This window comes from Podarcis gaigeae (assembly GCF_964106915.1).
Source record: "Podarcis gaigeae genome assembly, chromosome: 10".
Taxonomy (NCBI): domain Eukaryota; kingdom Metazoa; phylum Chordata; class Lepidosauria; order Squamata; family Lacertidae; genus Podarcis; species Podarcis gaigeae.
Window position 1 is genome coordinate 17,563,992 of NC_139686.1, and position 22,327 is coordinate 17,586,318.

Here is a 22,327-nt window from a genome sequence, read left to right on the forward strand (position 1 = left end):
CAAAGTTGAATAACTTAGTAGTAGCTGTACTCTAGAAAATATCTGGACTGAAGGCATGCTGGTTATTCTCCTCTTGCTAGGTGTGCAGTGTACCCATATCCAGGCTGGCCTCTTGAGTGCAACTACGTAGCTTGCCATTAGTTAAGTACAGTAAACCAGCAACTTACATGGGGGTTACATTCTGGGGATCACACCTAAAACCAAAATCGTGTATATTAAAAACCATTGGGTTCAATGGTGGGTGGGATTGCCAAAGTCTTATTTCCTGGATGCTCACCCCGTTTCCATTTACTTTTCTTTTTTTTTTTGCCAAGTGAATAAAGCTGAGCACACAAAAGTTAAATGTGCACAGGTTGGGAGCTCACTGTACTGCAAGAGGAGGCAATTACATTCCTCCATAAAAGCCTTATTCTGCGGGAAAAGTTAGCCAGTCTCTTATCTCCCTGCCCCCCTAACATCCAGCGTCCACCAGTCCTTATGTAAAGTGAAAAACAGAACAAATGCCACTTAATTGATGCTCTGGATACCTAACATATCATTTTCTTTAGTAACAAATATTTAGCAAAGAGCCAGAGATATGCAAAATACAATACATTTTAATCAAGTTATTAAATGCTACCAATGAAAAAGGCATAGCAAAAAAAAGCAATTTTTAGAAAAATACTGTACAGCTGTAATTTGCTATTGTGAAATGGACCGTGTACATTGAAGGAAACTGCTGAGTGGTCTCAAACGGGCTAAGACGTCATGCAGTGGAAGAGGCATCAAGTCTGCACATGTTCATTTTAATACACTGGCACAATTTTCAAGGCAGTTGGCCTGATGGGCCATGGAGAACTGATGCTTGGGGATCCCTTTCCTCTACCTCACCACAGGTGCTATTGTGCTTTAGCTGAATTGGTTACCAATATACATGGATGCTTTAACAGCCTGTAATGACTTATCTTGCACAGTCACAACACCTATATATGTTGTAATTTTTCCTTTGTCCCAGGTCTATGGCAAATTTTATACAGAGCCATATTTTGAACTGAGTAACAGCTGAAAGAACAACATTGGTTCTGCCCACGGCCATTGGCAAAAAGTTATCCTGCTAAGCATGTACTCTACCCTTACACACTACAACCGCTTGTTTCCATTTGCCTGTCTTGGATTGTGTAGGGAGACAGCAGATGTGGCGCATAATGGGAAATCGACAGAGCAGCTAAAGTGCGGGTGCATATTAAAGAGCCCCTTGCCTGTGATTCAGAGGCTGCACACTCATTACTTTTGACATGGTGATGCTTCTGCAAACAGCATCCCTGTGGTGAGTTAAAAGTCCTATTGTGGATGGAATCGGAAGGCTTCACACACTAGCTATGTTGAGTATAACCACATAATCCTCTGCTTCAGCATCTTTCTAAAATACCCCCTTCTAATTTAGGTTTGCCTAGATTCTTCTGTTATATCATGAAGTATCCATTACCAAAATTAAGTGCATTCTGAAGATTGCTTCAGCAGTTTTGATTATCCATAATTCAAAGACTGCATAAGGAAGCTGCCAACACATTTACAAGAAAATCCCTAAACTCAGGCAACTCTGCTGGGACCATTTGTGACATGAAAAGAAATTAATTACTGCAGCATTTAAAACTGGGCAGAGCAATTACTTAATGCAGGGCTTCAAATCAATACAACAGCATTTTACCTTATTGACCATAAGATGAATATAGAATAAGAGTACAGTGCTTGCTGAGGAAGATGGCCTAAAACATTTGTCTTGATGTGAAACATTTTGTCTTAATTATTTGTACTGTAAAATGATTTGGAGTTCATTAGTTTTCCAGAGAACAGGGTCAGCAGCAAGGCGGCTCCACATTATGCAGGAGGGTGTAAACCTAACTGGATTGCAAAGAGCTCTGAAAGTACAATTCCAAACAGGGTGAAGGGGTAACAAAATGGCAATTGAGATTCAATGTAAGGGATATATATTGGGGCAAAAAAATCTTAACCACATATGTATTAATAGGACCAGAACTGGTGGTGACTATTCAGGAAAGATATTAGGTTTGTGCTGTTTTGATCAATGTAGGTATCACTTCAGTGTGCTGTGGCAGTGAAACAGAGTTATTTCATGCAAGGAATTATTAGAAAAGGAACTGAAAAAGCGGGCAGTATTGAAGTGCTTTTTATGTACGTGTGATGCACTATGAATATTGTGTACATATCCTAGAGCTGGAAAACTATAGGAAAATGTAATACAAATAACCAAGGGGTTACAGCACAGCTAAAGGAGTACTGGGTTGTTTTTAGCAGGCGACCACAGTGCCTGGAGACAAACAAGTTGTGTATTCACAGCTGTGACCAGAGGAGAAATGACCACTGGGAGGAGTGCAGAAAGAAGAAATACCATGGTGCATCTGTAATAGCGAAACTGGATGCCTTTATCTGCCCCAGCTATAATGAAACATGTATCTCCTGTACTGGCCTCTACAGGCCCAGCATGCATTGTAACTCTCCCAACAGTTTGACTTTACCATTGATGACATACTCTTCCACTGTCTCTTGAATCAGGCAGATGCCAACAATTAAAAAAAAGACTAAGGAGAAGCTCATAAAATTATGCAACGATTAGAAATAAGTTCTTCCTCTCAATACTACATTTGCAGATCAATCAGCAGCAGATTCAAGACAGGCAATGGAAAGTACTTCATACAATGAAATTATAGAATTCACTGCTAAAAGATGTAGCAATAGCTATGGAGTGTCAACCCATCAATGGCTATTAGCCATCATAGCCGCGTAGAACTTCTAGGTCCAGAGGCAATATGTTACTGACTACTATTTCTACTAATTCTAAGTATTGGTGCTGACCTTTAAAGCCCTAAATGGCCTCGGTCCAGTATATCTGAAGGAGCGTCTCCACCCCATTGTTCAGCCTGGACACTGAGGTCCAGCACCGAGGGCCTTCTGGTGGTTCCCTCCCTGCGAGAAGCCAAGTTACAAGGAACCAGGCAGAGGGGCTTCTCGTGGTGGCACCCTCCCTGTGGAATGCCCTCCCACCAGATGTCAAAGAGAACAACAACTATCAGACTTTCAGACGACATCTGAAGGCAGCCCTGTTTAGGGAAGCTTTTAATGTTTGAGGCATTACTGTATTTTAATATGTGGTTGGAAGCTGCCCAGAGTGGCTGGGGAAGCCCAGCCAGATGGGCGAGGTATAAATAATAAATTATCATTATTATTATTCTGGGGCAACAGCAGCAGGTTAGGGCTGTTGCTTGTGGGCTTCCTTGTAGCATCTGGTCATTCACTATGGAAACAGGATGCTGGACTGGACACATCTTTTATCTCATAAAACAGAGCTCTTGTGATGTTTCCATCACAATCATTTTATATTGGCTTGTTACCAGGAGCTTACTGAGCTATCTGGTCCATTTCATCTGATCCTCTGAGGCCACTTGTATGCTACCTGCTTGTAGCATTAATTTGAAAAAAATGCATTATTTATAGGTTTGGTATCTACCTCCATTTACAGGCAGATTACTGATGCACAAGAATGCTTGAGTATATGCAGCAGGATGGCTGGGCAGACAGGTAAGCCAAGCTGCCAAATTTCTGCTGTCAGCTCTTCTACGCATTAGACTTCACAAAAATGTGCGCACAAGATTGCCTGAGGGAGGATGTCTGAAATGTCTGCATTCTAACCAACGGTCCCTTCTTTTTTGGCAAAACAGAACAGATTCTGGGTGGAAGTATGGGGCATAGTTAGCCATCCTATCGTGTGATCCTAGCTGAAGTGCTGCTGAATATTCTGAAAAAGCAGCTGCTGCTGAAGACTTTTTAGACTGTCCAAGACATCTGGGGAGAGGTGTTGAGCAGACCCATGTCCTTCCTGTCCTTGCACCTCTTCTTCCTCCAGGGGGCTGTCGGAAGGCAAAGGGGAACATCTGGAAATGTAACCCTGGTCTGACTGCACCGACTGTCTTTGATCTTTGCAAGACTCATCAAAAACCAGCTGCTGTTGCTCATTAACATCTTCTTGGCAGAGAGGTGTTTCAGAGGGCAAAATGCTTTGTTGGTAGAGAGAGTACATTAAGCTCTCCAGCCGCTGCTTCACATCAGCTGGCAAGGGGTTGGGGTTTGAGGACAGATCTTCTTGAAGGATGACATTGTTTCTTCTGGGGGTGCTAGTTTTCATCATGGGCATTCTTTCTAGCCAATCTTCATTGGTCAGCAGCTGATGGCTAAGTATCTCTGTCTCTTCTGTAAGGGCAACTGGCATTACTACCTGAACCTGGGAGCAGTCATCAGCAGGAACAACCAGGGTCTGGAATGCTAGATCCTCTTGTGGTAGTAGCTGGGGTAACAGCCTACAAGCTCCCGACTCATCTTCATTGACTAAGAGGTTGACCAAGCAACAGCTATTGGGATCAGGTTCCTGTGGAAGCAGTTGCCGTTTCAGAATTCCTCCCTCAGTTGGTATTAATTCCTGAGAGAGATCCCCATTCAGAGACTGAAGGTCATCTTCATACTCAGGGCAGGCATTCTCTCTCTTAAACCAATCAGGGTGCTCAGTCTGCCATTTCTGGAACTTCTGCACTGCCTCCTTCAGTTGTCTCCCACTGAAGCTTTCAGCGTAGTTCTCAGGTGAGATCTCTGGAATCTGATGTATTCTCCCTGGTTCAAATTTCTCCAGATCCTGAATCAGGAAGTAAACTTCCTCAAACTTGTCCATCAGTTGGTACTTGGAGGTGACGTTGAATGGATCAGGAATATCTCTTTCACTGCTTATGCCCTCAAAGTAACAGACTAGGTACATGCCAAAACAAGCTGGCTGTTTAAAGTCTGGTAGGATCAGATTCAATGCTGGAGTGAACATATCCCCTATTGGTAGCAGGTTATCTTGCTTGAGAGATACAGTTAACTCCTCACGCCCAAGCATGGCCTGCCACTTGGCTCGAGTACCCCGGGAACACAAGATGATGATCTTTGAAGAGAGTGCTTCCATTTCCTGTTTTTGCCGTGTCAGCCAGCGCACAGCCCCCATCTCTGATATTTGACGTTCATCCAGCAAGTCTAGGACCACCTCAGTACCACAGACTGTGATCATGAACTGAGCAAACTTCATCACAATGTCTACATAGAGCTTGTGATCAGCAGAATACACAATCCAAACCTTACGAGTCTTCAGGGGTGGAGGAGACTGTGACAGGCGCAGCAGTTCTGGAAAATTGAGATTTTTTGTTAAAATACAAAAAATCTGATACCCAGCTCTACCTCTCCTTTAAATCTGAACCAGTGAGGGCAGTGAAGGTCCTGTGTGAGTGTCTGGAGGCGGTTGGAGGATGGATGGCGGCTAACAGATTGAGGTTGAATCCTGACAAGACAGAAGTACTGTTTCTGGGGGACAGGAGGCGGGCAGGTGTGGAGGATTCCCTGGTCCTGAATGGGGTAACTGTGCCCCTGAAGGACCAGGTGCGCAGCCTGGGAGTCATTTTGGACTCACAGCTGTCCATGGAGGCACAGGTCAAATCTGTGTCCAGGGCAGCTGTTTACCAGCTCCATCTGGTACGCAGCTGTTTACCAGCTCCATCTGGTACGTAGGCGGACTGTCTCGCCAGAGTGGTGCATGCTCTGGTTATCTCCCGCTTGGACTACTGCAATGCACTCTACGTGGGGCTACCTTTGAAGGTGACTCGGAAACTACAACTAATCCAGAATGCGGCAGCTAGACTGGTGACTGGGAGCGGCCGCCGAGACCATATAACACCGGTCTTGAAAGACCTACATTGGCTCCCAGTATGTTTCCGAGCACAATTCAAAGTGTTGGTGCTGACCTTTAAAGCCCTAAACGGCCTCGGTCCAGTATACCTGAAGGAGCGTCTCCACCCCCATCATTCTGCCCGGATGCTGAGGTCCAGCGCCGAGGGCCTTCTGGCGGTTCCCTCATTGTGAGAAGCAAAGCTACAGGGAACCAGGCAGAGGGCCTTCTCGGTAGTGGCGCCCACCCTGTGGAACGCCCTTCCAGCAGATGTCAAAGCGATAAACAACTACCTGACATTCAGAAGACATCTTAAGGCAGCCCTGTTCAGCGAAGTTTTTAATGTGTGATATTTTACTGTATTTTTGTTTTTTATGGAAGCCGCCCAGAGTGGCTGGGGAGGCCCAGCAAGATGGGCGGGGTATAAATAATAAATTATTATTATTATTATTATTATTATTATTAAAAAAGAAAACCACCATGAGTTGCTGCACTGCACATGTGGAAAGCCAGAATGCAAAAATTTGGAACCGAATATGCTTTCTAAGCTGTACAGAATACAGGCATGTGTGTTCAAGACCTTTTAGTACATGTAAGCCATGCCTTAATCACCATTTAACCACCAAAATATAATCATAATACATTAAAATAGTAAAAGAGCTAACTTCCCCTGCCACCATCTCAATTCATTTCTGTACATAAAGCCACTAATTAAGATTTGTATTGGTGATGGTGATCACAAAAGTAGAGGTGATGCTAGTCTTAAATAGTTGTTGGACCTTATGTATGCACATTCAGATTTGTTTTAGAATATGGACTAGCATTAGCTGTTAAATTTTTATGTACGCCACACACTAAAGAAAATGACTTATTATGCAAGAGAGGTGACAGAAAACTAGAAGGACAATGCAGAGTCTTTAAGTCACTAGGAATAAGATTAGCGCACTCCTTGCTACTTCATGCCTTGAGCCCTTTCATCTTCCCCAGGCCCTTTTTCAAGTTCACCACCACAGATTTCCCCAAATATTTTATTGCCACAAATTTCTATTTGTATCTTGCACATGTGCTATCCTAATAGTACATACAACAATACAAGTCCAAATTCTCTCATCCCAGGTTCCCACATTGCAAATTGCACTGACTCAATAGAAACAAAATGTTCTCTTACCATGGTGGGTACCATCACGGCTGCTTGTTCTTGAATGTGTTACTAATAGGGAAAGAAAACAATAGACACATCTAAGAAGATCTGATAGAATATACATTTGGTCTAGGAATGACAGTATCTTTTGAAGACTAAGCTGAGACAGCAGTTCTAGGACCCAACATCTATGCCTAAAAATAACTGATGTCTATAAAAATGAATAAAGGTGCTCTGACACCCTTATTCATTTTTATAGACTGCAGTTAGTTTTGGAGTGTCTTGCACTGTTAATGAGTTATTTCCTGCTTGTTTGGAACATAGTATTTCCCTGCCTCAGAGCCTGGGAAGAAGTTTCAGCAGCCACATGGGATTCTTGAGGATTGCTTGTGGTGCCTGTCCACCCTGTAGTAAGGCCACTCTAACAACTAGGGAAATACAAAACAACAGGTGGATATTTCAACTTTTAGTATGTTGTTTCTTATGCTAGCCTGATTGTTGTCCCGACCTCTCCCCACCAAAAAAATACCCCCAAACCCTTTGCAGTTAAAGTTTCTATGGAGTTTTTGCTGGACTACTTTTGCATGCTATCTACTACTGAGTTATGTTTCTTCTCTAAAGTGTAATACAAAAATTATTTATCAGGCTAGACCAACAAACCATAGGTATTTGGTTCCTATGGAACTTGGGATATCCATACAACTAAATGCTGAAATAATGACTTCTGCACAGGCTCAACATGTAACCATAGGTATGTAAGGAGCCATGGGCTGGATAAGACATTCTATTGGGTCACTTTATCTCTCTGTGTTGCATGCTAAAGGCCAAGTATCCAGAAAGGTACGAGTGGAGCAACAATGTGGGAAACAAGCTGGCAAACCTTCCCATTACATTTCTGACATTTTTCATACCTTTTTGCCTTCGAGCAAGCCAAATTACTGAAGCGACAGCTGATCCAACTATTAAAATGCAGATGAGAGTGAGGCCCCAGGGCAACACCACAGAAAGATTATCTGCAACATAGGAAGAGCATAATGTAAGGAACATTTCCACTGCTGCAGTAATTAGACCATGCAAAACTACCAAACCACTTGGGAGTGAGGTGGATGAAACCTCCCCCCACCAGCTATTAGCAATAAGCAGCAGAATTACTTTGCATTTGCTCAGGTCCAAAAAATAACAGGGTATTTCTTGCTTACATCTTTACTGAGCCAAGAATTATTGGCAGAAACAGCCCAATATATCTGAAGCCACATATGCTTTCAACAGAAACAGAATTGATCTTCTGGATAGCTCAATTGGTTAGAGCGTGGTGCTGATAACGCCAAGGTTGCAGTTTCGATCCCCACACAGGACAGTTGCACATTCCTGCATTGTAGGGATTTGGACTAGATGATTCTCTTCCAGCTCTGCAATTCTATGGTTCTAAGTGAAATTATCTTCCCTCTCCAGCTCCTTTCAAGAGGGGTAGAACAGGCCCAGCTGCTTTATGACATTCTCATAAGGTTTGCTCCCTTCACCCAACCAGAGATTCTTTGCAGTTGGTTCCTGTTTGAGTTTTGGATTCAAACTACTGTTTTGAGTATTACTTTTCATTTCTGGGTTAGGCATTATTCTCTCTCCTGTTTAGTTTTAGGCTGTTAAATTAGATGGTGCAAAACAATGCAAATAAAGCAAACTTGATCAGATTTCTCTTTTGGGGTGTTTTTATTGATATTATTTCTAGTTGTTTCTAATGTTTTAAAAATTGTTATACTAATTTGTTCACTTGATATGTAGTGAGCCACATTGGGCACAATTTTGTGGAAAAGTGGCATTACAAGTTAGCAGATAATGATGATGACAATGATGGATACTGAGTAAGTCATTCAGCCCCTAATCTATAACTTCATCATACAAAGGCGGCAGCAGAGCCACATCTGCTGCTCTTGTGAGGAAGGATGATTTCTGCCTTATTTCCATTGTTATCCTGTGGATGATGCTTACATGGTTCTTAGACTAAAGTACCATCTTTAAGAGGGAGGGGACAGCTGCCAACCTTTGGGTATCTTAATTCCTTTGTACCCACTTTTGTCATCCTTATTTATTTTTTGCTGCTTTATGTTAATTGCAACATCTGCGTACATATTACTGGGGACTCTACAGGTCTAAAACTTTGGCTTGTTTTGTAACAAATTCTTGCAGCAGTTAATTAGCTACACAAATTCAAAATTAAGACCGTACCAACTCCCATTGTTGTACTGTAAGGCAAGGTAGTAGGGAGACATGGGATGGAAATGGAATGCCTTATACAATCTGTGGCACAACGTGCAAAGAATGGTTGAATCTGGAAAGAAAAAGACAGGAGAGAACAACTTTAGCAGTGTCTTTGATACTCTAACACTTGGTGTTTCTGGAGCAAATTGCATATTGTGTGGAATTAATTGCTCGCTTTTGTAATGGACACACCCTTTAGAAAGGAGAGCAAGTCAACAGTACCATATTTACTTGTGACCCCTTGATTAGGCATTTTGTTTTGTCATCTTCAGACTGTGTCATACTAAATGTAGGGAGAGTGAAGAAGTGTCTGAAAATAAAACCTACAAATGGATACAGTTTTGGACATAAAGTGGTATGTGTTCATGTTAAGCAGATATTTTAGTAGGATGGGGTGCAAAATTCACAGCAAGAAGGCAGGAAATATTATTGCAGTGTGCCTCATGTGGGGCTGTCCTTGAAGACGACTGAGAAACTTTGACCGGTCCAAAATGCAGCAGCCAGATTACTGGCCAGGGTTCCATTTAGAACTCATATAACTCGTTTTAAAACAGTTGCATTGGTTGCCAGTTCATTTCCAGGCACAATTTAAGATACTCTTGTGAAGATGAAATGGTGAGGTATCAGCACTGTTAAAATAATTCATTATGGTTACGTTGTATAACTTGTAATAACCAGAGATAAGATGATCTCTGGAGAAATAATTGTGTTTGGTTTGAAGCACAGACAAGGTGATGTAGAATTGGCATGGCCACTCCCTTCTTTATTCAAATAAGAAAAGCAGCTCACCATACCTGCACCGTGTATTCGCAACAAATCTTCAAGTTTCTCTCTAGTTTGACTGTGACGTTCATTGGCTGCAGCAACTCCTTCTGCAGAAACCAAGAGACAAAGTGCAATTCCAAGGTAAAAATCACAAAGAGCTTGAATGAACTCAGGATAAAGAATGAGTAGCAGCAATAACAGGAAAAAAATGAGAGTCATTTGTCATCTCAAATACATTGTGCCTCAAATATCCCAGTGATGCCTCCTGAGCACAGGTGGGTTCAGAGTAAGAAATCAGAGTTAAGGAAGAACTTATCACGAACTTCAGGATAGTTGCTGGGTCCACTGTGTTGCTAGATGGCCAGGTAGCTGCTCTGGCTAGGAGTGCCTCTGGCTAGGATGTGTGCATGCTCTGGCACATGGTGGTATGTGCATGCGTGTGTGAGAATGTGCTGTGGCAATACCCACTTTTTGACCACATTCGTTATTGCCATGCAGCTCTTGAAATTGACACAATGAGGCAATCAAGTCCTTGGGCTGAAAACAGTTAGCTGCCTCTAATCTAGAGGCACTGAAGGGCAGATGTAAGTAGAATAAATAAGTAGTAACTTAGTAATTGTTGAGGTGGGATTAAATACAAGCACTTTCTAAAATAAGTGTCTCAAGTGGGGAGGAAGAAGGAGAACAGCTTTATTGAACTATTTTGACTGTTGTTAGCCTCCCTGAGCCCAGCTTCGGCTGGGGAGGGCGGGATATAAATAAAATTTATTATTATTATTATTATTATTATTATTATTATTATTATTATTATTTATTACCTCTGAGATTTTCTGTGTGGCCTTTTTACATTCTGCTCCATCTTTTTCAAAGCTGGTCACATGGATGAAGTAATTGGTTGACTCCATTGCTGGGTTGAAGCTCACCAAGAGTGTCTCATCATCTAGGCTTTGTCCAACCAGGCTGGGTTCCCATCCACTGCCTGCATATATCAATATCATCATGAACTGTGAGTACTTTAAACAGATTTCCTACACTTCTACCCATACTTAAACAAACATTACCTAATTGCAGACATGGGGCTGTTGTTTTCATGATAGGGTCTGTGCAGTCTGTAACAAAAAGACAGAAGGATTGCATTTATGTCCGGAAAGACAGAGTACAATAGGCAAGAATTTCTAGCTAAGTACCACAAATATATACAAGTGGAAGAACACTTGCTGGGTACGTTAAGAGAGGGGGCACTAAGTTACATTTGATGGGCTCCAGGGTGAGCAGACATGAAATTTAAGTTAGGATAATTTGCTTTATCTAAGTCAGTGTTTCCCAACCTTGTGCCTCCAGATGTTTTTGGCCTACAACTCCCATCATCCCTAGCTAGCAAGACCAGTGGTCAGGGATGATGGGAGTTGTAGGCCAAAAACATCTGGAGGCACAAGGTTGGGAAACACTGATCTAAGGTACCCTTCATCCAAATGGTTCTTAGGGCAGTGTATGACAACAATCATAAAATACAATAAGCCATCATAAAACTTTATCCAGAACTTTACCAGCTTATACACTGAAACCCGTTTGCTTGAATTCAGGCTAAGTCTGACCACTTGAGTTTGTAGGCAGCCTAAAGAATGTTAATTATGTTTTGATCACTGGGCTACTGAAGAAGTGTGCATGCACACAAAAGCTCATACCAAGAACTAACTTAGTTGGTCTTTAAGGTGCTACTGGAAGGAATTTTTTTTGTTTTGACTATGGCAGACCAACACGGCTACCTATCTGTAACTGGGCTACTGAGGTTAAACACTATATTGTTTAGAAAATACTACAATGGTAATGAATATAAAGATCATGTTCTTTAGATACTACAATTCATGTAAACACACCCCTCCAGGCTTACAATGCAACACACAGCTTATTTATACGATTTAGTTGTTTTTCTGTGGTCTACCTTTATATGTGTCCTCAATTTTCCAAATTGCAAATCAACAGCAGGAACAGCATCACCATTATGATGATGATGATGCGTGTGTTCCTTTTAAGTTCTTCATAACTGATTTGCCAGTATTTGCCCATTATAGTTCCTGTTTATCTTCCATCTCTTTTTTTTTTTTGTTCAGAACTTGCATCAGTTTCTTTCTGCTGGGTCTATGTTATTTTGCAAGCCCAGAATTTCTTCACCTATTTCCTGTTTTTGCCCTTTCAGTTCCTTTTCTTTGAAATTCTCTCCCATCTGACATTTGAATGGTCACACTGCTTCCTGTATACAATAAGTTCTTTAAAATGCCCATCTTAGTAGGTCTTTCCTCCAGCCCCTCCAGAGCTGGTGCCCTCCAGATACTGTAGACTACAATTCCCATCTCCCTGACCATTGGCCATGCTGGCTTGGGGTGGGAGTTGTACTCCAAAACGTCCCAGCGCACCACATTAGCTATTCTTGCTTTAGTCTTGTTTCCATTTCTTATTTTTCTTTATATACAGACTGGAGACCTGCAGGTAGGGCCAGTCACTTAAAAAAACTTTTTATATAGCACTATAATATCCGTATCAGCAGCATCACAAAGTCATATCTGCATCTGAACCCAGTTCTGCCTCACGATGGAGAAATTCATTTTATCTGCATTTTATTTTTTTTACAAATTAAATCCAATTTATAAACTTTTTGCCAATAACCAGGACTTCCCCTCCCTACCCCCTCTTGTGTTCCAAATCTTCCAAATAAGCAATTAAATTCAACAAGTTCTTATCCCCAAATTACACTCATCATCAATAACCCAATTTATCCAAATTCCCATCCCCTAAGATCGATCTATTCCCTTCCACGAGTTCCCCCCTTTCAAACATAGTACATAGTTTATCTGCATTTTAAAGTAAACCTGATTTAATTCACTGGTCCCAGACTTATATATGAATTGGAATGCACTATTCCTAAATTTTCGATGCAAAAATGAACCTTGTGGTTCAAGAAAGTAAAAAATGCATACTTTATGGCAAAGAATATGTACAAAATGTGTGTTTTCCTATAAAATGCACCAAAAAGCAAAAAAGTGCATGTTTTGTAGGAAGAATGTGTGTTAAATTCCTGCAATTTAAATTCAAAATTTTCATGCTTTTAAAAAACAACAACTGCAAAAAATTGAATGGACCTACAACTGATTATATGCAAATGACAGTGAATGGAAAATAGCTCTTCTATCTATCCCTAATCTAGCAACATGATTTTACAACCTGATAAGCCCAATACTAAATCCCATCGTTACCATTATAAAGAGGGTCCTTTACCTGGTACTGTGAATGGCACAGATTTCCGATTATAGTCTCCTGGAGTACTTAATTTGGGCAAATGATGAACAGTTACTTGGTATGTTTGACCTGGTTCTACCTCGAAACGATTGAAAGAGAAGCTCCACTGAAACAACAAAAAGAGGAAAGATCTGTCAACCAATACCAGTGTGCTGAAAAAAACCAAGATTGCACGGAACTGCAACACCGGAGTTATAGTAGAAAAATGAAATAAATAATACAAAACCAAGATTGCACGGAACTGCAACACCGGAGTTATAGTAGAAAAATGAAATAAATAATACAAAATCCACAGGCATGATACAGGAGGGATGGAGGGAGAGAGGGGAGATCTGAACATCAAGGTTCAAGTTCAATCAACTAGTCTCAAACCCATGAAACCATTGTGGATGGAAGAACTCACTCCTTCCTCTCCTCCAAATGCCTTCTAGAATAGTATAGCCTTGTTAGGTCAACAGAGTATCATTTGGGGCACTCTTCTGCCTACTCTGCTTTCTGATAAAGACCCCTCTCTCCTGCTGTTCTGATGAAGGAGGGATGTACTTTTGAAGTCTTGCAGGCAGGGCTGCTGGCACTAAATGAACATTTTTAATAGCAGCCTTGGAAATACATCATTTTAGAATGGTTGTCCTCTTCTTCATGCTCTGCTAGTGTCCCCCCCCCCCACTCCTGCTATAAGGTAGTGAGTAAGCTGGCAGGGGGGAGGCCAGAGAGACAGGGGCTATAGGGTGACAAAAGCAGTGGGTTATGTCCAAGAGAGCTGATAGTGCATACATCCACTGGGGCAGACAAAACCTGTGGTGCTCCTTTCTCTTTTGCCATGCAGTTTTTCCAACCTCTGGTCCCTCTCACTCAGATAAAACAACAATGTTTACAATGTTTACAGGCAGGCAGTGCTACAGACCTGCCGAAGCAGCAGAAATGTCAGCAGCAAATGTTATACATCTTACTCTCCACTGCCTTCTGGGTTTTACAAAATTTAAGTATTGATGCTTTCTCCCTTCGAGCAGTTTAAGATGACTTCTGTTACCAACAGAAAAAGCAAAGGAGTTGGGAGCAGCAACTCTTCTTACTTTGGCAGTAGCCAGTCATGATACTCCTTCTCTCTCCTGTTTTATGCTGTGGGTGCTCCCAGTCTGAGCTCTCCCTCGTCTCTCTCTCTCTCTCTCTCTCTCTCTCTCTCTCTCTCTCTCACACACACACACACACACACACACACACACTTTAGTTCAGGGACAGAGAAAAATCATACTGCTCCACTGCACTTCCCCAGGTGAGAAACAGAGTGGATCCCCGTGGCTTCTGTCCAGGTAATGCACAAGCAGCAGGGGCTGTGTAGGAGTCATTTTTATTTGCTGCAGGCAACCGGGCATATTCTTACACTACAAGGCTGTTCTTAAGCACAAAGCTGCCCTGTTGCTTTGGGAATGTTATATCTTCTGTAGGCAACAAGCCAAGAGATTCTGAGAGGAGGAAAAGAAGCAGAACATTTGTAATACCTCCATGATCACTTACCCGACCTCCACCATTTGGACGGACTTGGAACAAGAAGTTGTTCTGAAGATCAAACTGAGCACAGACCTGCTGGTTAGTGCTCACCTGAAGCACAGCCAATTCTGCCCCTCTGAGGTTCTGAACACTTCCTGGTTGGTGTATGGCCGAGGTGGGAGGGAAGGAAAAGAGGAGGATTTGTAAGGAAACAACTTATTTCTGTTTGTGACCTCTAGAGGAAAATAAATGTTCATACTGCAGCCTGAGCATCTGACTGCAGAGGTGGAAAAAGTAAATCCTTGCTTAGAAAAAGAAATGAAGGGGCAGGCCCAGGCTTTTCTTAAAATGACTACATCAGCCTGTAGAAGATGCACTAAGGAATAGTTTATTTATTGGAGGGGAAACAGAGAATATGATTAGCATGCAGAAGGTCTCTGATTTAATCTGTTTCCTCCAGTTAGGGATCTCAGGTGAGGAATACCTCCAGGAAGAGTAGACAATATTGATCAATATGGATCAATGGTTTGATTCTGTGTAAGGCAACTTCATTAACTTTCCAAGCTATCTTTTTATACTTTCAGCACTCAGGACTTAATTTATCCTGCAAATTCCAGTGTTTAAAGTGATCGACAGGGTCCATGAATACTACAACTGTACTACTGCCTTCCCTGCCTAAAGTGAAATACCACCACTTTAACAGTCAATCTGCTCTGAATTTCTTACATTTTTTGTTTCTGAAAAGGTGTCCAAGGGAGGAATTTCTGTATTACTAGATTGTTCTCAAGTCTACCTGTGTCCCAAAACATATATTACACTTTAACATGAATGTAACCAGGTGTGATATCTGAATGCAGGTGTGATATCTGGAGGTTTTGGGAATAAATGTATTATTCCAAAACACAAACAAAACAGTGCCACTTGAATCATCAAAATGGAATAACCACAGAGAATAAAATGGTTATAGTAAAAATGAGACATAGGCTTTACCTCTCCCAACAGCTGATACTTTACTTTTTTCTGTGATACATTGTGTGTGTGTGTGTGTGTGTGTGTGTATAGAGAGAGGGGGGGAATGTTACAATTATTGGCAGTTGACAGATTAAGCTGTATAGTCAAGTATTTGCATTTTTCTGTAGCTTTTTCCACCTAGACACTGAGGTTAAGTGTGACTCCTGTTAATTCCGATAGTCAGCATGTGCCAAGGTTTGCTTCCTCTGTCGTGTCTGTAAGAGCCTGCACTCTGCACAGTAACCTAAGTTCTTCATCATGGCATCGTGCAATGGTCAAGCCATCCACAAAAACTTTTAAATGGCAGCTCTGGGTACTACTGCTGGGCCAAACGGACAGTGCTACATGCTACAGAACCCTATTTATCATTAAATGCCAGCCCACTCAAGTCTATATTAAATTGCCCTTTGCTTACCATCAGTAGCCACCTTCCATTCTATCTTCAGCACAGGGAGCAGTTTTTCCTCATTATCCAAGAAAGTATCAATATGAACATCAAGGGAACTTGGGGCTGACGGAGTCCACTGTGAAGCCAAGAGCCAGCTCTGATCCATGCAGGTACCTGCCAGTTAAACAAAAATAAACTTAAGGACCATTTTTGATGTGGCCATTGATTTTTTTTGGATGATACCAACACTTTGGCCTTACTTGCATGCTCCCATACTATTATATTTAGCAAATTTTAGGAAGCTACCCAATTTCTTACAGGAACAAAAAAGAAGAAGAGCTTTCTTGGGTCAGATCAAAGACCCATCTAGCCCAGCATTCTGTTCAATAAGATGCCTATGGGAGGGCCACCCACATGACCTGATCACAATACCACTTGCTGTGTTACACTGGCCTTTGAAAGAAAGCTAGGAAAAACTTAAAGGAGTGAATCCAGTGGAGCTCACCCATCATTAGGGTCAACAGTGAAGATATACATAAGCCTCTTGGCTAAGTATTTCTCTATAAACACATTTTCTAGGAGAAGCCACAGCAGGGGGCAAATATGCACAAGTTGTGCTTTGAGACACACATGATTAGACAAGCTGTACAGGTCAATAAATTTGTTTATAGCAGTCTGAATATGGATAGTTTTTGAATTACCTTTAAATTTCAGTTTACTTAGAATGCCAGTTCTCTAAAAAGATAACATGTTTCTACATCTCTGCCTGTTTCCATGAAATGTGGAACTGAGGATCTCAAGGAGTCTCTCTGCCCCCATTTTACCTACAGTTCCGACACTTCTCAACCTGACATAGGCTAGATCTACCCACACAGCAAAAATAAGTTGGGAATAAGATGGCAGTATCCTGAAAATGTGGAGCAGCATGTCCCAGAAGATTACCAAGTGGAGGAATCCTATTTCTGAATATTCCTCCATGTAAGGAAACACAAACCTTTCTTGTAAGTAGAAAACTTGCACAGCAAGAGTTGACTGGGCTAAAGCCAGTTACTGTGGGTTAAAAAAAATATTATAGGGGACTTCGTACATGTGATAGAATCCAAAGAATTACTCTTCACCTACAAGCTGAATTTCACTTGTACAGTCCAGCCAACCATCTCATTCTGCTGCATGTGAAGGTCTGACTATTTTCAACATGGAAAAAGAACTACTAGTGAATGCACCATGAGGAAAAAGTGCAATATATAAATGAGGAATTGAAGCTGGAATTGGACATATTCAGAGTGGGGATTGCTTCCAAGTAAATATGAATGAATGAATCAATTTATTTCGGTCAGTGACCAGAGTGCCAACATATACAACAACAGAGAACAAGTAAACATGCACAGGATTGCTCCACATGCTGCCTATTTGATCTTTTCCCTCACTCTCCCCAATGAAGTAATGGTTTCTTGGATTTCTAAGCTGACATACATAAACACACACTTCACTGATTTTCATCCTGTAAAATTTCAGTAAGGAAACAAAGATTGAAGCACAAACCATCTGAAAAGACTTTTTTTTTTTTTAAAAAAAAAAAAGATAAGTAACATACTTACTGTTTCGCACAAGGCAATTTAAACCCTGCAGGAGAGAACACAAACATATTAATTGAGAGGAACAATTCCTATTCTCAGAGCCTGATGAAGCCAGGTGCAAAAAGAGAAATATCATTTATAGTTAAAATTCAGTTTGGTTAAACCAGTCAATGATATGGTGGGAATGTGTTTATGTATTTATTGTGCTAACAGTTGTTTTTTAAACAACCAACCAACCAACCAGACAACTAGTTTATATATAACATGACTGATCTAAAAGTTTGCTTTGGTTAACAGCCATGACTTCTGCTCTTGGATTACTGTATATGACTAGTGCTAATGAATTTAAACTCCACTGTTAAATATACCCTTGTGTGTAAACAGTGATCAGTTGCTTAAAAAATACTACCATCTGCTTTAATCAGGCTGGTTCCCCTTAACAACCAATAAATTAGGCAGTCTCTGAACTGTACATCAAGATCTCTTGTTTGAGAAATTCCAATGAAAGAACAGTGGCAAGAAAAACTGATGAGCTATGCGGAATTGGCCAAGTTGATATATAAAATGTGTGACAAGGACAATTGTGAGTTCAAGGAAGAACGGGAACTTTTTTACAAATCATTTAAAAAGACAACAAAATGATTTGGACTCCTTGGCAGGTTTTGAATAAACAACCACAAATTTATTAGTTGAATACATGAGAGATAAGGCAATGATATGTACAATTTTATAACATGTGGAGAATAATATGTGCAAAGAAACCAGAGAGGGGAACTAAGGGAAGTTCTGAGTGGGGCGGGGGGGGGGGGAAGGGAGGGAGAAAAAAAGGAGGGAATGTAAATGGTTATACTGATTGATGGATAATTGTTTGTTAAAATTGTTCAATAAAAATATTTTTTTTAAAAAAAGGTCTCTTGTTTGAGAACATAACATGACTATTCACCCAAATATGGTCATACAAGACATGGAACAACATAGCAACCTAATAATTAAAGAGGGTACTACAGTCAAAGGCTGTGTTTGGAAGTCATAATTAGCCATGGTTTAAAACACAGGGAATTAATTTAGCACCCCCTCTGTGCTTGCATGTCCCACCTCTTTTTCTCTGGTGTGGCCACAAGGAGTTTGGAGGTGTTCACTTCCATTTTTGACTAACCACAGTTTTGTATGTCATCTGAGCCCTAAGAATGTGGCTAATCTTAACATCAGTTTGTTGAAAAAAGTCAACTTCATATCCCACAATTATAACCCATGGTTTGAAGTTGCCTTGTTTCAAACAAACCATAGCCAATATTAAACAGTTTGTCAGGTTGGGAACTAGGAGGATACTGTTGACAAAGATAACCCACCAGCACTAATGGTAGGATTCACTGTGATATTATATTCAAAAATAACTGAACAAGAACCTTTCTAACACCTAAGATACAAATGTTTTTACCTTATCCAGACTATTTATTTTAACCATGCATCACAACAAGGATAAAGGGTCAATACACTGAAATGATAGAAGTAATAACTGTGGACATGGTATTGTGTAGCTCATATTCCTTTCAGTACTTCTTGATTGAACACACTTGAAGGAAATATTACCAGATGTTTGTTCACTACCATTAAGAAGTTAGGCTAATCTGCCGCATAGCAGTACGGTTAAAAATAAAAGTATGCATCATCTCTAATCTGTGAGAACGATCAGAACAAGTTCCATAAACCACAAATATTATTTTTTTAAATTGATATAATGATATTAAGTGATGACTCACAGGACTGTATAACTGGATTGTTTTCAAAAAGTGTCATCTACGCACAGAATGGATTCCCTATAGCCAAATCATCTGTAGCATATAAAGCTATGTAGAAGGAGAATTTCTCATAAGAAAAATGAGCAAGATATCTAGCATAGCAGGGTGGCTAAGATGATGTGCTGGAAACTCCCTAGTTCAAGTATCACCTCAGCCATGAACACACTAGGTGTCCTTAGCAAGCTACTCTCTCTCAGCCTTAATGCCCCATCCTTAACACTCCAGTGGTCTGGTATGATGCGAGTTCACTTCTCAGTTGACAAATACTTCTTGAACATTGCCTCAGCTTCTCCAATCTGTAACCAAGGGAAGCTTCTGAAATTTGCGTAGCTTGGCTTAAGCCACTTGTATCATCAGCTGTGGTTTCCGCAAGAGTGATGAAAAATAAAATTTCTGATAAAGAGCTGTTTGGTAACTTCCGACCTTATAAAAGATTTCACGAGCTGCTGTTTTTGTGCCAGTGACAGAAAAAGAGAAGCTGGTAGACCTATGATTTTTTAAAAACTTCTGAAGAAGTATGTAAAAGAGCCAGCTATATCAGAGCAGATTGTCTAAAGATCCTAATACAGGAGACTCTTAGAATGTGTTTAAGTTAAGCATGTGTCTACCAAGGAGGGCAATTAACAATGTGGATAGTAAAAGCATTAGAGACCTGCTCTACCACTGTTAATGTTGTTCACTGCAGGAGATGTGGGAAAGGAGATGGCAAAAGGATGGTGGGAAGACTAGCAACACTGAGTTAGACTTTAGTCAACATCAACAGGAGTCATACATACAATGCACAGTGTCATATATACAAGCAGGGTTCTACAATTTTTGATTAGTCTTGCTGGCTGAGCTAAACTAAGTAAGTAAGTAAGTAAGTAAGTAGTTGCCTATTCACTTCTCTCTGGGCAAACCTTCCAAGTCTTTACCAAGGAAACAGACTGCTGCTGCTTAAAGGCAGGAAAAGTTAGAAGGGGTGTGTGACGTTTGCCCATTCATTATGGAGATGTCGTACTGGGGGGAAGAGAGAAAGGGTTAATAGGCTGACCAATAAGAAAGCCCAGGGGCGGAGCCTAACTGTGTTTAAGGCTCAGCACAGGGGTTTTGGCAGTTATTTGGGTTGGTTTCTTGTGGGTGGGAGGCAGGTGTAAGAGTCAGAGTGAGTTAGAAACAGAGGGGAGACAGAGAATGAATCGGATTACAGTGATTCAAAGTATTTAAAGCTTGTTTGCATTCACAGTAAACTGGAATCTTTGTTAATACGTTATAACCTGACTGAGTCTGAATATATTACCGGGAAACCTGGTTGGTGGTAGAGGAAGAGATAAGCCGTGTTGGTGCAGGGTCTTACTAGTTTGGCCTTGCATAGGCAAGACTCTCAAGGCTTTTTGGCCATGCAGGTGCCAAACAATCCCTATCCTTTCTCCTATCTGTGAAGCTTGGGAGGTGGTGAGAATCACTATGCAACTGAAGAGATATCTCCACCAAATTTCCCAGGTTCAAAGTTGGGAGGAAGGCTGGTTGCTCATCAGTTACCAGAAGGTAAACCATGTTCAGTGTTGTTGAAGCCTGAATGACTGTACACAAATGAATGCTAATTAAGAATGCTAATGCAGCATTAATCTTTTACATACACACATAGAATAGGGCTTTAATGAAAAGAGGCATGGAAGTTTCTGACTGAATTATCACTATTGGTAAAAGAGTACACAATCCTTTAGTCAGAGATCACTTGCAGAGGTAAATTAAAATACAAATACTACTTCAGGAAGATAATGTTGCCATCACAGCACACTCAGTGCTTTGATTTTAGACACCTGTAATTCCTCCAGAGAAGTTATTTAAGCCATTGACCTGTGAACCAACTAAGGCTAGATATTCTTTCCTAAACAGATACAGTAGTACCATGCAAGGAAAAAAATGTACAAACACCACCACAATTTTCGGGGAAAAAAACCACGTTTTACTTTGCTCATCTCACAGAGGTGGGGAACCTGCAGTCATCCAGATGGCTAAGGCTGCTGGGAGCTAAGTCCAACAATACATGGAGGGACACACACGTTATTATTCAGAATAATTTATTTCTACAGCACCATCCAGGTATCTGGAACTTTACAAAGGCAGGTCCTTAACTAAATAAACACAAAGAACAGAGAAGCGGGGAGGGAGAGAATGAAGGCGCGGGCAGGCAATCCTCGGAACAACCCTGCGAAGTAGGTCAATACAGCAACCTTTACATTAACAAACTGGCGACGGCTCGGAGTGAGAGACGGGCTTGTCAAAAGCAACCTCGTGAGTTCCTGACAAGTAGCAAGAACCCGAACCGAGAACTTCCGCATCCGCAGCCCCGAGTTAACTACGACGCCGCTTTCGAAAGAGCCGGAAAAATGAACTTTGGCCCCGAGAGACTTACCGGCTGGGAACAATTGAAAACTGGCGGGTCTTCGAGGAGCCTCAGCCCTGAAGCAGCGGGCAAAAGTCCCAGAAGAAGTGTAAGGGGAAGCGAAGCGGCGGCGACGGCTCCCATCCTCGCCATAGCCGCTGTCGAAGCGAGGCCACCGGCTACACTCGCTTCGTCCGCCCCCAGTTTCCGGGACCAAAACCTGATAAAGGAGAACAAGGGCGGAGCTTAGGAAACGCACCTAAGGAGGAGCGAAGAGGGAGGGGCGTGGCCAAGTTCTTCAAAAGGTGGGCAGGAGCAGAAGTGCGGCTTTACCTGAGGCGGCGCGAGGAGCTGAGCTCGGTGACGGGAGAAGGAGGCGTGGCTTCAGCGCCACGGGCGCGAGAGCGGGCGGTTAGAAGGAACTGCCAAAGGCGTGGCCTCGCCTCTTCGCCCGCTTTCATGTGCCTGTTGTTACTGCTATTTATTCGCTCCCCCGT

General features: G+C 41.6%; 2 protein-coding genes across 2 annotated transcripts in view; both read right to left on the minus strand.

The window, feature by feature from the left end:
• LOC310826186 (tigger transposable element-derived protein 1-like) overlaps positions 1 to 22,327 on the minus strand; it is a 1,677,490-nt gene that overhangs the window by 1,096,480 nt on the left and 558,683 nt on the right. The window lies entirely within an intron of this gene.
• IL17RA (interleukin 17 receptor A) lies at positions 577 to 22,291 on the minus strand (the record flags this gene model as incomplete). The annotated part of the gene is made up of 13 exons (XM_083700137.1): positions 577 to 5,205; positions 6,912 to 6,953; positions 7,796 to 7,897; positions 9,108 to 9,210; positions 9,935 to 10,012; positions 10,724 to 10,884; positions 10,967 to 11,014; positions 13,179 to 13,305; positions 14,715 to 14,842; positions 16,114 to 16,260; positions 17,685 to 17,709; positions 21,861 to 22,050; positions 22,164 to 22,291. The coding sequence occupies 13 exons, from the start codon at positions 22,289 to 22,291 to the stop codon at positions 3,770 to 3,772; spliced, it is 2,715 nt and encodes a 904-aa protein (XP_083556263.1). The 3' UTR covers positions 577 to 3,769.